The sequence below is a fragment of the Lemur catta genome, chromosome 11, assembly GCF_020740605.2.
Source record: "Lemur catta isolate mLemCat1 chromosome 11, mLemCat1.pri, whole genome shotgun sequence".
Classification (NCBI taxonomy): domain Eukaryota; kingdom Metazoa; phylum Chordata; class Mammalia; order Primates; family Lemuridae; genus Lemur; species Lemur catta.
Window position 1 is genome coordinate 19273863 of NC_059138.1, and position 12629 is coordinate 19286491.

Below are 12629 nucleotides of genomic sequence, written 5' to 3' on the forward strand. Positions count from 1 at the left end.
GGAAGTAAAGAGGGAGAAAGGTGAATGGGATTTGGGAGGGAATTAAAGTGACAAATCTATCTGTAATGCTTAATATAAATAAAAAATCTGAAGCAAAGATAACAAAAACTTCACACTTGATTATTCTAGGCAGTAAATACATGACCGTATGTTATTCTGGCTGCATATGTATTTTTAATTTTCCAAAGAAAAAGTACTGAAGAATTACAAATAAAATGCACATAATTCAGTAATATAAAAGTAAAGCTTGTGTACATCAAAAACTGTGATATGACTATTTGAATGATCCTGTTTGTTTTTGTATGTTTTTAAATTTTTAAAAATAAGAGGGGGAAAAATGAATGCAATGCAGACACGTAAAAGAAATTATACATATATTTGATTATAAAAAGAAACACCTCCACAATCACAAAACACCATATGAGCATTCTACATCCTTTGCTGTATTTTCTTATTTTTAATTTTTGTCCAAAGAAAAACAGCAAACGTTGCCTAATTGGAAACGTGACTTTCTATTATAAAATTGTGGGAGTCCATTTTAATGTGTTTATCTCCCCGCTACTCTATAATTTATATTTCAGCGTGAAAATTTGTTTGTATGCCTGTGACAGGTTAATGCAGTTTAAACATGCATTTTTCTTTCGTTGGCTGAATAGTTAAATCGTTGCTCAAAGGATTTTAAGTTTCAATTTCAACCAGAAGAGGATTCTTTGCTTTTTCAAGGTTAAAAACGTTTCTGGTTCGAAATGCTTTTAATTAATGGCTACGCAGTGGATCTATTTAGGGTATTGCTACCCGCCCTGGATGCACAGTGGAACTGCTAAATGGGAAAACTTTTTTGGATGCAGACTCGGAGATATTTTCAGTTTGGTCCGAGAGCGGAGAACGGGAGCAAGACGCAACGCCAGACCGCTCCGCTGACAATCGCAATTAGGAATCGAAAGACAGGTCAGGTATTAGCATTTTTTCCCCTTAAAAAAAAACTTTCACGGACTCTGCCGGACACCCCGCTGGCGGAGGACCAGCGGGCGGGGGGGCGAAGCCAGCAGGCTGCCCAGAAGTTACGATCGGGGAGTTTTCGCGTATTAAAATTACCTGGCTCACCGGCAGCAGCAAGAACGCGAAGACAAGATAATTTCTGAGGCTGTTAGAGAGGACTTAGCCCGGTGGGCCGCGCGCTCCGAGGGGGTGTCCTGAGGGCCGGGGCGGTCCCGCCGCCCCCGCGGGCTCCGGTGCGTCAGGGGCGCGTCAGGCGGGGCGGGCTCCGCGCGGGCTGCTGCTGCGGCGGCGGCGGCGGCGGCGGCGGCGGCGGCGGCAGAAGCGGCGGCGGCGGCGGCGGCGGCAGAAGCGGCGGCAGAAGCGGCGGCGGGCGGCGCGCACCCGGCCTCCTGCTTCTCGCTCCAGGCGGCGGGACGGACGCTCCCGGGAACTCTCTCGCTCGCGGCCGGCCGCGCTCGGACAGCGCTCGCCGGCGGCGCGGCAGTCCCAGCATGTCGGCTGCCGTGGCGTGCCTGGACTACTTCGCTGCCGAGTGCCTGGTGTCCATGTCCACGGGCGCCGTGGTCCACCGCCGCCCGCCCGGCCCCGAGGGCGCGGGCGCAGACGCCGGCGTGGAGGTGGGTGCGGCGCCACTGGAGTTCGCTCTGCAGGGTCCCGGGCCAGAGGGGCCCGGGGATGGCCCCCTGCTCCCCCAGGGCCCCGCCCCCGGCCCCGAAGCGGGCGGCGCCGCGCCCCACCTGCTGGCGGCAAGCGTGTTGGCTGACTTGAGCGGCAGCTCTGGCGAGGGCTTCGAGGAAAACTTCGGGGAAGCTCCGCACGCCTCGTCCGGCCCCGCCGACCCGACCCGGCGCTCCAGCCCGACCCCGGGCTCTGAGCTGGCTCCAGCCTCCAACGCAGCTGCGGTCTTCGGACCCGCGAGCACCTCCGGAGCGCCTGCCGCCCAGGGCGTGCCTGCAGCCTCTGGGGGTGTGTCTGGCGGGGCCCCAGGGGCCGGCCCCGCCCCTGCTGCGGGTCAAGTGCCTCGGCGGAGGCCAATTGCACCTGCGATCAAGCGGCACCTATGCCCCTACCCGGGTTGCACCAAAGCCTATTACAAGTCATCGCACCTCAAGTCCCACCTGCGTACCCACACGGGTGAGCGCCCTTTCTCCTGCGACTGGCTCGACTGCGACAAGAAGTTTACGCGTTCCGACGAGCTGGCGCGCCACTACAGGACGCACACCGGCGAGAAGCGCTTCTCCTGCCCCCTCTGCCCCAAGCAGTTCTCCCGGAGCGACCACCTGACCAAGCACGCCCGCCGCCACCCAAGCTATCATCCCGACATGATCGAGTACCGGGGGCGTCGGCGCACTCCCCGTGTCGACCCGCAACCCAACATTGTGGCGGAAAGCTCCGGCTCCGGCCCCAGCCTCGCTACCTGCCTGTAAGACAGTCACTGCTGTCAGTCGTCCCCTCAAGGATGATCCCCCAGCTGTTGTCCCTGCCTTCTCTCTGCCCATCCCTCTTTCCCAGAGTCATTAGACCAAGGCACAGACTGGTTTCTCCGCTCTGAGGGTGGGTCCAGAAAGACATGTTGGACTCTGGGAAGGGACTGGGGGCCAGAAAATAGCAGACATTCTTGCAACACGTATATCATCCTAAAAGGGGGGTTGTCTCAAAACAGCCCCAGGAACTGGTGAAAAGGGATGAACTCCGGTACTCTCCAGAGTACTGAAGATTCTTCCCTCCGTGGAACCAGGGATGTGAAACTGGAATTCTCAGATGCCTGAGGAGCTCCCAGTCTCAGAGGACTCTGCTGTCTCACCTACCCACCAGGGCGGACATTGGAGAGGGTGTCAGGGGTGGCAGTCTTGCAAATGTCCAGGACTGGGATGGTGAGAGGCCTTTGGAAACAGAAATGATTTCTATTTCTGTAAACAGCAATGTTTACTAATTTATTTTTAGTATCTTTTAAACAGGGATCCTAGGTTGGTGGGAGGCTGATGTACTCCACTCCCCCCAATTGCCACAGCTACCTCTACTAGGAGAGGCCATGTAAGCGTCCATGTGGATGTATGGCTGGGAGATGCATCTTGGTGTCTGGGGAGTGGTGTGAGTCTGTTTGCAGGCCCTATGGTGTGATTCTTAACCCTGCGCTTGCGTCGTAGCCCTTCTCCCCATTTGGATTCCTACTTGGGGATGGTAACTTTCTTGTCTTCTCACCATAAGATTGGTTAAACAATTTGGAAAACAACCATAAAAGCACCAGAAAGAAAGGGGTGGTCCAGACTAGTTCTCCCTTCACCCAGAGGGAAAATCCAAGCAACTTTGGGGTGGGACAGATCCAGAACAAGACCTTTTAGATAGCATTCAGGAAAATAGGGGCATGTGGTCCCAGCTGTCCCACCCCAAGTATTCTCAGGAGTTGTAGATTCTGTTCATTTCTTAGTGGCTAACTAGGGGCTTTTTTCCCTCAGGGTCTGTGAATTTTTGATTCTGCAACAGGTGAGTTGGTGAATGGGGGAGGGGAAGGTGAGAGACTGATTTCTTCCAAAGAGCTAGTTGCCTTGGATTTGGGGGAGGAGCAGCAAGTTGATAGTTATTATGAAATAGGAGGACCCTTCTCCTCTAACTGGGGAGTTTCCCCAAGGTACATCCTCAAGGCCCCTATCTCTCATGAAGGAATCAGACATCAACGGTATTTATTTTTTCTATATGTGTCTCTGCTGCTGTGGATGAAATAATCGACTACTTTGCTTGTGTATGTATGAATGTGTATACCTGTGACCCTTTCATTAGAGATAAAGCTGAAAGACGTTTCCTGCCTAGGTGAGGTCCCCCGTGGCCCCCTCCTGAATATCTTGCTTACGCTTGTGGAGGATGCCATAATCTCATAGGACCGTAACACGCATCTGGTTAAACAAGCTGCTTTTCCCTATTTTGCAGATGAAGATACTGAAGCTAGATAAGCTCAAAGTCATATGCTGAGTTGCTGTCAAGAGCCATGACTGGAACTTAGTCTGGCCTTCTAAGTGACTCTTTTTCTCAGCTTGGTTACCCTAGCTCCCCCTCCTTTGTGGGCCCTTAGTCAAAGGACACCTCTCTACTTTCCTGTCACTAGGCTCTCCTCCCCCGCTATTTCCTATAGCTTTTATGTATCTTCAAATGTTGGGGTCCCATTGAGCCCTTTGCCTGTGTGTTTGACCCAGAAGCCCTTTTCTTAACGTGTTGAGTGTATTGCCTCCCTTCATACTATGTGGACTGAAAGTGAGAAGGACTCTGGCATCCTGGGTGAGACTTTATCTTTGGACCTGCTAAATTAATTTTCAATGTTAATTCTCTTTTTCTGGTCCTGGGCATTCCAACTTCATTGAGAGAATGAGTGGTACAAATATGGCACTGGGATTCTACTAAGTGCTCCTACACTAAGTGAGGGGGGAGTCCTTAGAAAGAACCCAAAAAGTATGGCCTGTGACCTTAAGGAGGTTTGGTGTTTCCTGATGAGGGCTAAGCAGGGCAGGTGGTCCTGTCCTTGAGTTATATGTGGGAAGAGGAGGTTCCCAATTGTAGAGGTGATTTTCGGTAGTAGAAAATGGCCTCTCTATGCTGCGTTTCCTCAGCTGAGGATGGATAGGTAGGGCACTATGGGCCGCATGGAAGGCTACAATTTCCCCTTTGTCCTTTACAGTAGAAGATCTGTCATTGGGTAAGTAGACCAAAGAATCTAACAGGAAAGGAATTCCCACTAACTATTCTGGAATTGGGCTCAAGAAAGCTTGGCTTTTCCAGCCACCCATTGATAAATAACTTTTGATTCTCAAGCTCCCAAATAGTGTCATTATTTGGGTTCTTCTACCTTGGGGATTTTTGTCTGGGGATGGCCTCTGACAACTTAATGTGACATGTCTTTCATTGACAAGACTGACTCTTTCCAGGTCTTGGGGTGGTGGGGAAGGAGACACCCAGGACGCCAGAGTAGCCAGATAATGGAGGCAAGATTTTTAGCCTGGTCTTTCTTATTCTGGTTGTTGTTGTTACCCTTTTCACTCCAGTGGTCAGTTTTTGAGAAATACTTATTAGTAAACTTCCGTGGAATGATCTTCCTGGTTTTATTGGTGTTTTTTTTGCCTCTCTTTGTTAATCGGATGGAGCTCAGTGAGTGAATTTGTCGGGGGGTTGGTTGGTGTTAGCCTGAACCTCTGGGCCCTTGCCCCACCCATGCCATCCTGAGTTCTGATGTAGAAATGACTTAGTAACAGAATCTATTAATAGAACTCTTCCTCAAATCTGGGTTGGAAGCTGGGAATGAATTTCAGGTCAGACCTTGGGTGGGAGGGACTTGAATCCCCTGCTCCTACTGGGAAGATGTAAAGAGCACAGACCTTGCCCCTGGGGGGGGAGGAGGGTTGGGGGAGGCACAGGGTGGAGGCAAGAACATGTCATTTGTCCCTATTTCCCTGTTGTCCAAGAAGGGATCCATATTGGGATATCACTCTTGGCCCCTATTTCTACCTTTTACTCACTTCTCCCGAAAGGAAAAAAGATCCTGTTCTCTGATGGAGACATAGGAGGAGGAGGGTCACTGTACATGCACACTCCAACTTCTTTTATCTTTTTTGCACCTCCCTACCTGCAATATGCATGCACTCCACTCGATCCTGTTTTCATGTGGTAAGCACACCTGTCGAGGCCCAGGCCTGTCTTCCAGAGACGGTTTGAAGAGCACCTCTCTCTGTTCCTACTTTGGGGGCAGCCCTGCTCCTTGCTGCTGTCCAGGTATTTCCATTGTGTGTTTTCCTTTGGTTAGGTCATCCCAAGACCAGGAATTAGGAAGGGTGGAGAGGCAGTGTATTAGAAAGCCCAATTTTGACCATGACATAGCTTCATCAACAAAGTACTGATACTGTGATCCTCATTAGTCTGATTCCTGTATCTATTACTCATTTGGTTAAGAAGTTAGAGGGGAAAGAGATAAGATCAATTTTCTCCCATAAATCCCACCACATTCAAATGTGCATTGGCTGTTAAATCTTGAGGCACTTCAACTGGAATTAGGGGACCAAAATGAGATGTGTGGAGATGGAATGCCTAGTGTGCCAGGGCACTGGGCTTTAATGCTTTAATGATCTTGGGCCTTTTAGTTCTCTGGACTTTTTAAGTCTTAGCAACTTGTGGTAGGTGGCTAGTGTCCACACACAAGCCACTAGTTTTTTAGAGGCACTGGACATAGACCTTCACAAAAGTGAGCTGTATGGGCCGCTGTGGCTGATTTTGATTAACATGGATATAGCTAAGACAGGCTTGCTGTAGAAAGGGAAGGCACTATTTTTTTTTCTCTTTTTTTTTTTTTTTTTAAGACAAAGTCTCACTCTGTTGCCCAGGGTAGTAGAGTGCTGTGGCGTCAGCCTAGCTCACAGCAACCTCAAACTCCTGGGCTCAAGCAATCCTCCTGCCTCAGCCTCCCGAGGAACTGGAACTACAAGCATGCACCACCATGCCTGGTTAATTTTTTCTCTATATTTTTAGTTGTCCAGCCAATTTCTTTATATTTTTAGTAGAGATGGGGTCTCGCTGTTGCTCAGACTGGTTTCGAACTCCTGAGCTCAAACGATCCACCCACCTCGGCCTCCCAGAGTGCTGGGATTACAGGCGTGAGCCACTGCACCCCGCTGGAAGGCACTATTGAATGAATCAATTTGTGCTGCCTGTATTCTCAGCCAGAATTGCAGGTGAGATGAGGACCTTAAGGTGTGATGGTATAAATTCCATGTGTACTTAAGAATACAAACAAGCCTGGGAGATTCTAGCCCCTAAATTGTGCTGGAAATTATCAGGTAGTGTTAGATGAGTTTCCCCTTTATCTTGATTTGAACTGCACCCTTTAATAGAGCCAGGGAGAGACCAATGGGAGGGTCCAAGTTCTTTAATTCATATGGGGTATCCAGAGTCACCGTCTATTTATGTCCCAAGTTGGTGTCAGATGTGTTGACTATATCAACCCTGACAATGGAATTTCAAGAACTTGGCTGAAATTGCCTGTGTGTTCAACCACAGAGGAACGGTGGATTTTATCATAAATATATAAGGAAGAATGGAAGTGTTTGTTTTATAGGGGTTTGAGGAATAGAGAAGCAATGCTATTGTAATCTGTAAGGCAGGAAAGGTATTAAAAAAGGGTTGTGGGCCGGGCGCGGTGGCTCACGCCTGTAATCCTAGCACTCTGGGAGGCCGAGGTGGGTGGATTGCTTGAGGTCAGGAGTTCGAGCCCAGCCTGAGCAAGAGTGAGACCCCATCTCTACTAAAAATAGAAAGAAATTATCTGGCCAACTAAAAATATATATAGAAAAAATTAGCCGGGTATGGTGGCACATACCTGTAGTCCCAGCTACTCGGGAGGCTGAGGCAGTAGGATTGCTTAAACCCAGGAGTTTGAGATTGCTGTGAGCTAGGCTGATGCCACGGCACTCACTCTAGCCTGGGCAACAAAGTGAGACTTTGTCTCAAAAAAAAAAAAAAAAAGGGTTGTGCCTTTTTTCTTCTCTCCCTAGGAATTGGGTCTATTCAGGAAATCAAATAGGCACCATATCTGTTTCAAATATATATTTAAATCTTGAAGTCAAAATAGAAGCAGTGGAAGGGTGAAAAATGAATAAAGGAAGACAGATTAATAAAGCTAGAGGAAGGGAAGCATTTCTTTAGATGAAAGGTTGTGTTTTTAGAAGGCAGTATTGATGATATGAAAGGAAAAATAAGCAAGACCAGGAGCCAATGAATCTTAAAGATGGGATTTTATAAAAGTGGGTGGCATTTGAATCATTACTTGGTTAGAAGAGGTGATTGGAACCTTAAGAGATCCAACAGAAGAATGGAAGCAATGTTTCGGAGAGAAAACAGGACCATCAGAGATTTCACGTCCAAGAAATATTGTAAGTACCTACCTGAGTTTGCAGAGAAAGTGATGGGAAATCATCCCTGTCACAGGAATAGCTATAGTAGATGGTTACAGAAAATGTAGACAGTACTTCCAAACATTTTTAGCTTAGTTTCAGTGATACTGCCATTGTCAGTGGGAATATATATATGGCTTGGGGAATATACAGAATTAGATCTTTAAGGGAAAGTATAGGAAGGTGAGACACATGACTATATCAAAGTAATTGATCAAATTAATAGGAATTTGGAAGAAAAAAAGCATGATCATCTCAATTGTTTCCAACATAAGTATTTGTTAAAACTCAACACCAATTTATGATTTAATATAAAACACCTTAGTAAACTAGTAACAAATAAATAATTTCTTAAATTGATAAAGAGTATCTACCAAGGCCAGGCGCGGTGGCTCATGCCTGTAATCCTAGCACTCTGGGAGGCCGAGGTGGGTGGATCGCTTGAGGTCAGGAGTTCGAGCCCAGCCTGAGCAAGAGCGAGACCCCATCTCTACTAAAAATAGAAAGAAATTATCTGGCCAACTAAAATTATATATAGAAAAAAATTAGCCGGGCATGATGGTGCATGCCTGTAGTCCCAGCTACTCGGGAGGCTGAGGCAGAAGGATTGCTCAAGCCCAGGAGTTTGAGGTTGCTGTGAGCTAGGCTGGCGCCATGGCACTCATTCTAGCCTGGGCAACAAAGCGAAACTCTGTCTCAAAAAAAAAAAAAAAAAAAAGTATCTACCAAAAACCTACTGTAAACATCAAACTTAAATGTTGAAAGATTGCAAGCATTCTTGTTGTCCATACGGTAAGATAGAAAGAAATTCTTAACAAACTTCAGGCAGATAATCACATAAAAATACAACATCCATACACAGGAAATGTAAAAGCAAATTTCTGCATAACTCAGATAAAAGGGGAAAATACAAAAAATGTAGAACTGAATGAAAACAAAAAGCACTCAATAGCAAGCAGACAGCACTAGGAGAGGAAGTGTAGTTTATAGCCTTATACTTTTTATTTGAAAAAAGAAAGATTGAAAGTGAATGAACTAAGTTTTCAACTCCAGAAGAAAAGGAAAACAAATAAACTCAAAGAAGGTAGAAAGAGACGTTACCATGGACCATGCATTCTTAATTGGGAAGATATTGGCCCCAAGGAAGCAAAAATTGGTTCTTGAGGGGTAAAAAAAACATAAACAAAAGCAAATAAAACACAAACAAACTTATATATTACAATGATTGTGGCCTCCAAAAGAGAATATTACATAAATAGATATATACTGTATGTGTGGTTTAAGATGTTATAAGGTTAAGAAGTGATTGGGAAAAAAAAATCTAAAAATAATCTAGAGGGGTGATATAGAAAAAAAGGATAAATAATATGGCCATAGATAAAAGCAGAAATTAGTAAAACAAGAAAAAATGAGTAGAGTTGAGCAAAACTCTTTAAAAAGCCTGATAAAAATAGGTTTCTTTGGCAAATATGAATTTTTTTAAAAAGAAAGCACAAAAAATTATCAGGAATGAAAAAGGACATAAAATCATTGTAATACATGAACAGATTTTTTAAATTATAAGAGAATAGTACAAACAACTTTATATTCAATGGAGTTGAAAAATATGTGGATAATTTCACAAGAAAAATATAAAATTTCAAAACGGTCTAAAAAGAGAAAAAAAATCTGAAATTGGAATGGTAGTCAAAGATCTATCCCCCTAAAAGGCACTGAGTCTAAGCAGTTGTATTAGCAAGTTCTCCCAACCTTCAAGAAACAGATAACTTCTATCTTTTATAAATTATTCCAAAACATAGGAAAAAAATAGAAAATTATCCAATATATTTTATGTAGCTAAGCTAACCCTGATACCAAAATCAGGCAAGTAAAAGACAAAGAGAAAAACCTACCAATTTTATCTAAAAAGATGGGTACAAAAATCATAAATAAAATTCATCAGTGAATGAAAAGAATAATGTATCATAATCCTGTGAAGTTTGTCTCAGGAATGCAAGATTAATTAAATAATAGAGATCTCTCAATATAATTCACTCATTAATTGAATAAAAAAGAAAATCAAACACTTTCTAATGTGCCTGCAACCATCAATCAAAATGTAATAGACTAAGTGATTCCATACATGGTAGCAACAAATAACATAAAGAACCTTTATTAAGAGGACTATAAAACTTTTACTGAATGATATAAAAGAAAATATGACTAAGTGGATAAAAATAATGTGTCTGTGGATGGTAAAATTCAATTCTAGGAAGATGTCAGTTCTTTCCTTTAATTAATCTATATAGCTAATACAATTTCAATCAAAACCCCAAAATGACTTTTCATGGAGCTTTTTCAAGAAAATATTACAGAAGAACAGGGGGAAAGGAAGGGAAAATTGCTTTACCAAGTATCAAAATATTACAAAGCTATGGTAAGTAAAGCACTGCTGTAGAGTGCAGGAATAGACGGATAAGTGGAATTGAATAGAATTCAGAAATGAACCTGTGAATGCAGAGTGTGGTGCATGAGAGAGGGCACTTCATGTAAGTAGGGAAAAGACAGGCTAATTGATAAGTGCTATTGAAACCACTGGCTCTCCATGAGGAACACAAAACAAAATAGCACAGAACATTACTTTCTATCTCAAACCTTTCATAAAAATAAATTCTAGATGGTAAGGACTTAGATGTTTTTAAACTATAAAAAATATTAGTTGAAAATACTGGAAAACCTCTCTATCATTGTTGAATAAGGAAGGTCATCTTGTTGAGAACACAAAAATCTTAGAAATAACAATTTAAAGAAGGAAAAGAGATTTGACTACATCAAAACTCAAAAATGTTTTACATCTGAAAACCTGAACAAAATTTAATATCAAGCTATACACTGAAAAAAAATAGTTATGCACAGGATTAATGTCCAGAATATAGAAAGAACAAAATATTCAAGAGATAAGGACCAAAAAAAGTGGTCACAGGACAATAACAGGCTATTTAAAGAAAGGACGAGGATTGAGGGTGATGGTTAGGGGCTTTTTAGCCTTATATATAATGTTTTCACACTTTTAAAAGGAGAATATGTTCATGTATTATTTGCATATATTAAAAAGAATAACATTTTGGCCAGGAGAAGTGGCTCACACCAGTAATCCTAGCACTTTGGGAGCCCAACGTGGGAGGATTGCTTGAGGCCAGGAGTTTGAAACCAGCCTGAGCAACATAGCAAAACCCCATCTTTATGAAAAATTTTAAAAATTTGCTGGGCATCATGGTACACCTGTAGTCCCAGCTACTCAGAAGGCTGACCCAGGAACATTGCTTGAGCAAGTGTCTCAAAAAAAAAAAAAAGCAGGTCGTGGTGGCTCACACCATAATCCTAGCACCACTTTGGGAAGCCAAGGCAGGAGCTTCGCTTGAGGCTGGGAGTTTAAGGCCAACCCAGGCAAAATAGCAATACCATGTCTCTACCAAAAAAAAAAAAAATATATATATATATGTGTGTGTGTGTGTGTGTATATATATATTTTAAAGGAGGGAAAACAAAATAAAAGCAGATGGTAGGGTTGGAAGTGATATCCTAGGCATATGTTAATAAAAGCAAGACAATGTGACAAGATTATGATCAGAGTCAAAATACAATTCCAAGTATAAAACATTAGTGGGGCAAAGGTAGATTATTTTACATGGAGAAAAAGTATAGTACATTAGTAATTCCAAACAATCAAGAATCTTTTTGCCCATATGTGAGGGATGTCAGCCGAGGACCTATTCCTATTCTAGGACTTGGGCAGGGGGGTTCTTTTGTCCCCTGACTAGGAATTCAGAGACCCATTCCCATTTTCTTAAGCTCACTGCAGGGGCAGAGCGGGGTGCCGACCCAGATTCAATCACATAGAAACTGAGCCAAGTCTGAATTCTCTCAGGAAAACCTCACCCCCTCTCCAGAACACTCTTTGCCCCTGTTACTTTTCCACAATTTGCTCTTTATGATCAAGAGCCGACCCAGAACACTGGTTCTCCTTTCAGGATATTCTGGTTTAGTAAAGTGGAAGAAAAGCAAAACACACAAACATTTACAATTCAATGTGAAAGAAAAAAATGTAGCATTTTTTATTATCTGTAGCTACTTGCATCTTATTAACGAGCTCCCACTGCTGTTAATGACAGAGGAAAAATTTAAGCTTGTCGATGAAGGTAACTTCATTCAAAGTTCAGACTCTATCTCAGAGCTGCCTCCTCCCAAGAGTCTCCCCTTTCTCACCACCGTGGTTCCCAAATGCTGGGGAGTTTGCACGTCCTTTTAACAGCAGGAAGCGAAGCAGTCTCAGGGCTGTGTGCTGTGATGTTCTCTGGACGCTCACTAAGGCTCAAGGAATGAGGGGGGCTGATGGGTCCTTCTCAGGGATCTAAGCACCAATAAGTGTAGTCTCAACCCCTCTGACCTTCCCCGCTCCTGGGCCCCTCCAGTGGGAAGAGCACTTTACTTCTTCCCTCGGTAGTGGCAACTTCCCACCATCACGCCCCAAGTTTGCTCTACCTACTGATTATTGTAAAACTTTATGTCCAAACAACATGCTTTGCTCTTGCTATTTAAGATAGTTTGGAATTCGGAGCTTCCTTTCCTTTTCCACAAAGCTTTCAAGATTGTTTGTTATTTAGTTACAGGCTTCAAAAGCTGAACTTGTGTCCTTATATACATTTGCATTCCTCCTGCAACAAC

General features: G+C 44.1%; 2 protein-coding genes across 2 annotated transcripts in view; both read left to right on the plus strand.

Annotated features, from left to right (window-relative positions):
- Nucleotides 1-1490: 1490 nt before the first annotated feature.
- KLF14 (Kruppel like factor 14) lies at nucleotides 1491-2830 on the plus strand. The gene has a single exon (XM_045565480.1). The coding sequence runs from the start codon at nucleotides 1491-1493 to the stop codon at nucleotides 2424-2426; it is 936 nt and encodes a 311-aa protein (XP_045421436.1). The 3' UTR covers nucleotides 2427-2830.
- Nucleotides 2831-4622: 1792 nt separating this feature from the next.
- Nucleotides 4623-12629, plus strand: part of TSGA13 (testis specific 13) — a 51342-nt gene continuing 43335 nt past the window's right edge. The window contains exon 1 of the mRNA XM_045564139.1: nucleotides 4623-4684. Coding sequence (XP_045420095.1) covers nucleotides 4623-4684 — 62 coding nt within the window. The remainder of the gene's footprint in view (nucleotides 4685-12629) is intronic.

Excerpts from the sequence above, each read along its gene's own strand:
- KLF14 (XM_045565480.1), top strand. The coding sequence starts at position 1,491 with ATGTCGGCTGCCGTGGCGTGCCTGGACTACTTCGCTGCCGAGTGCCTG.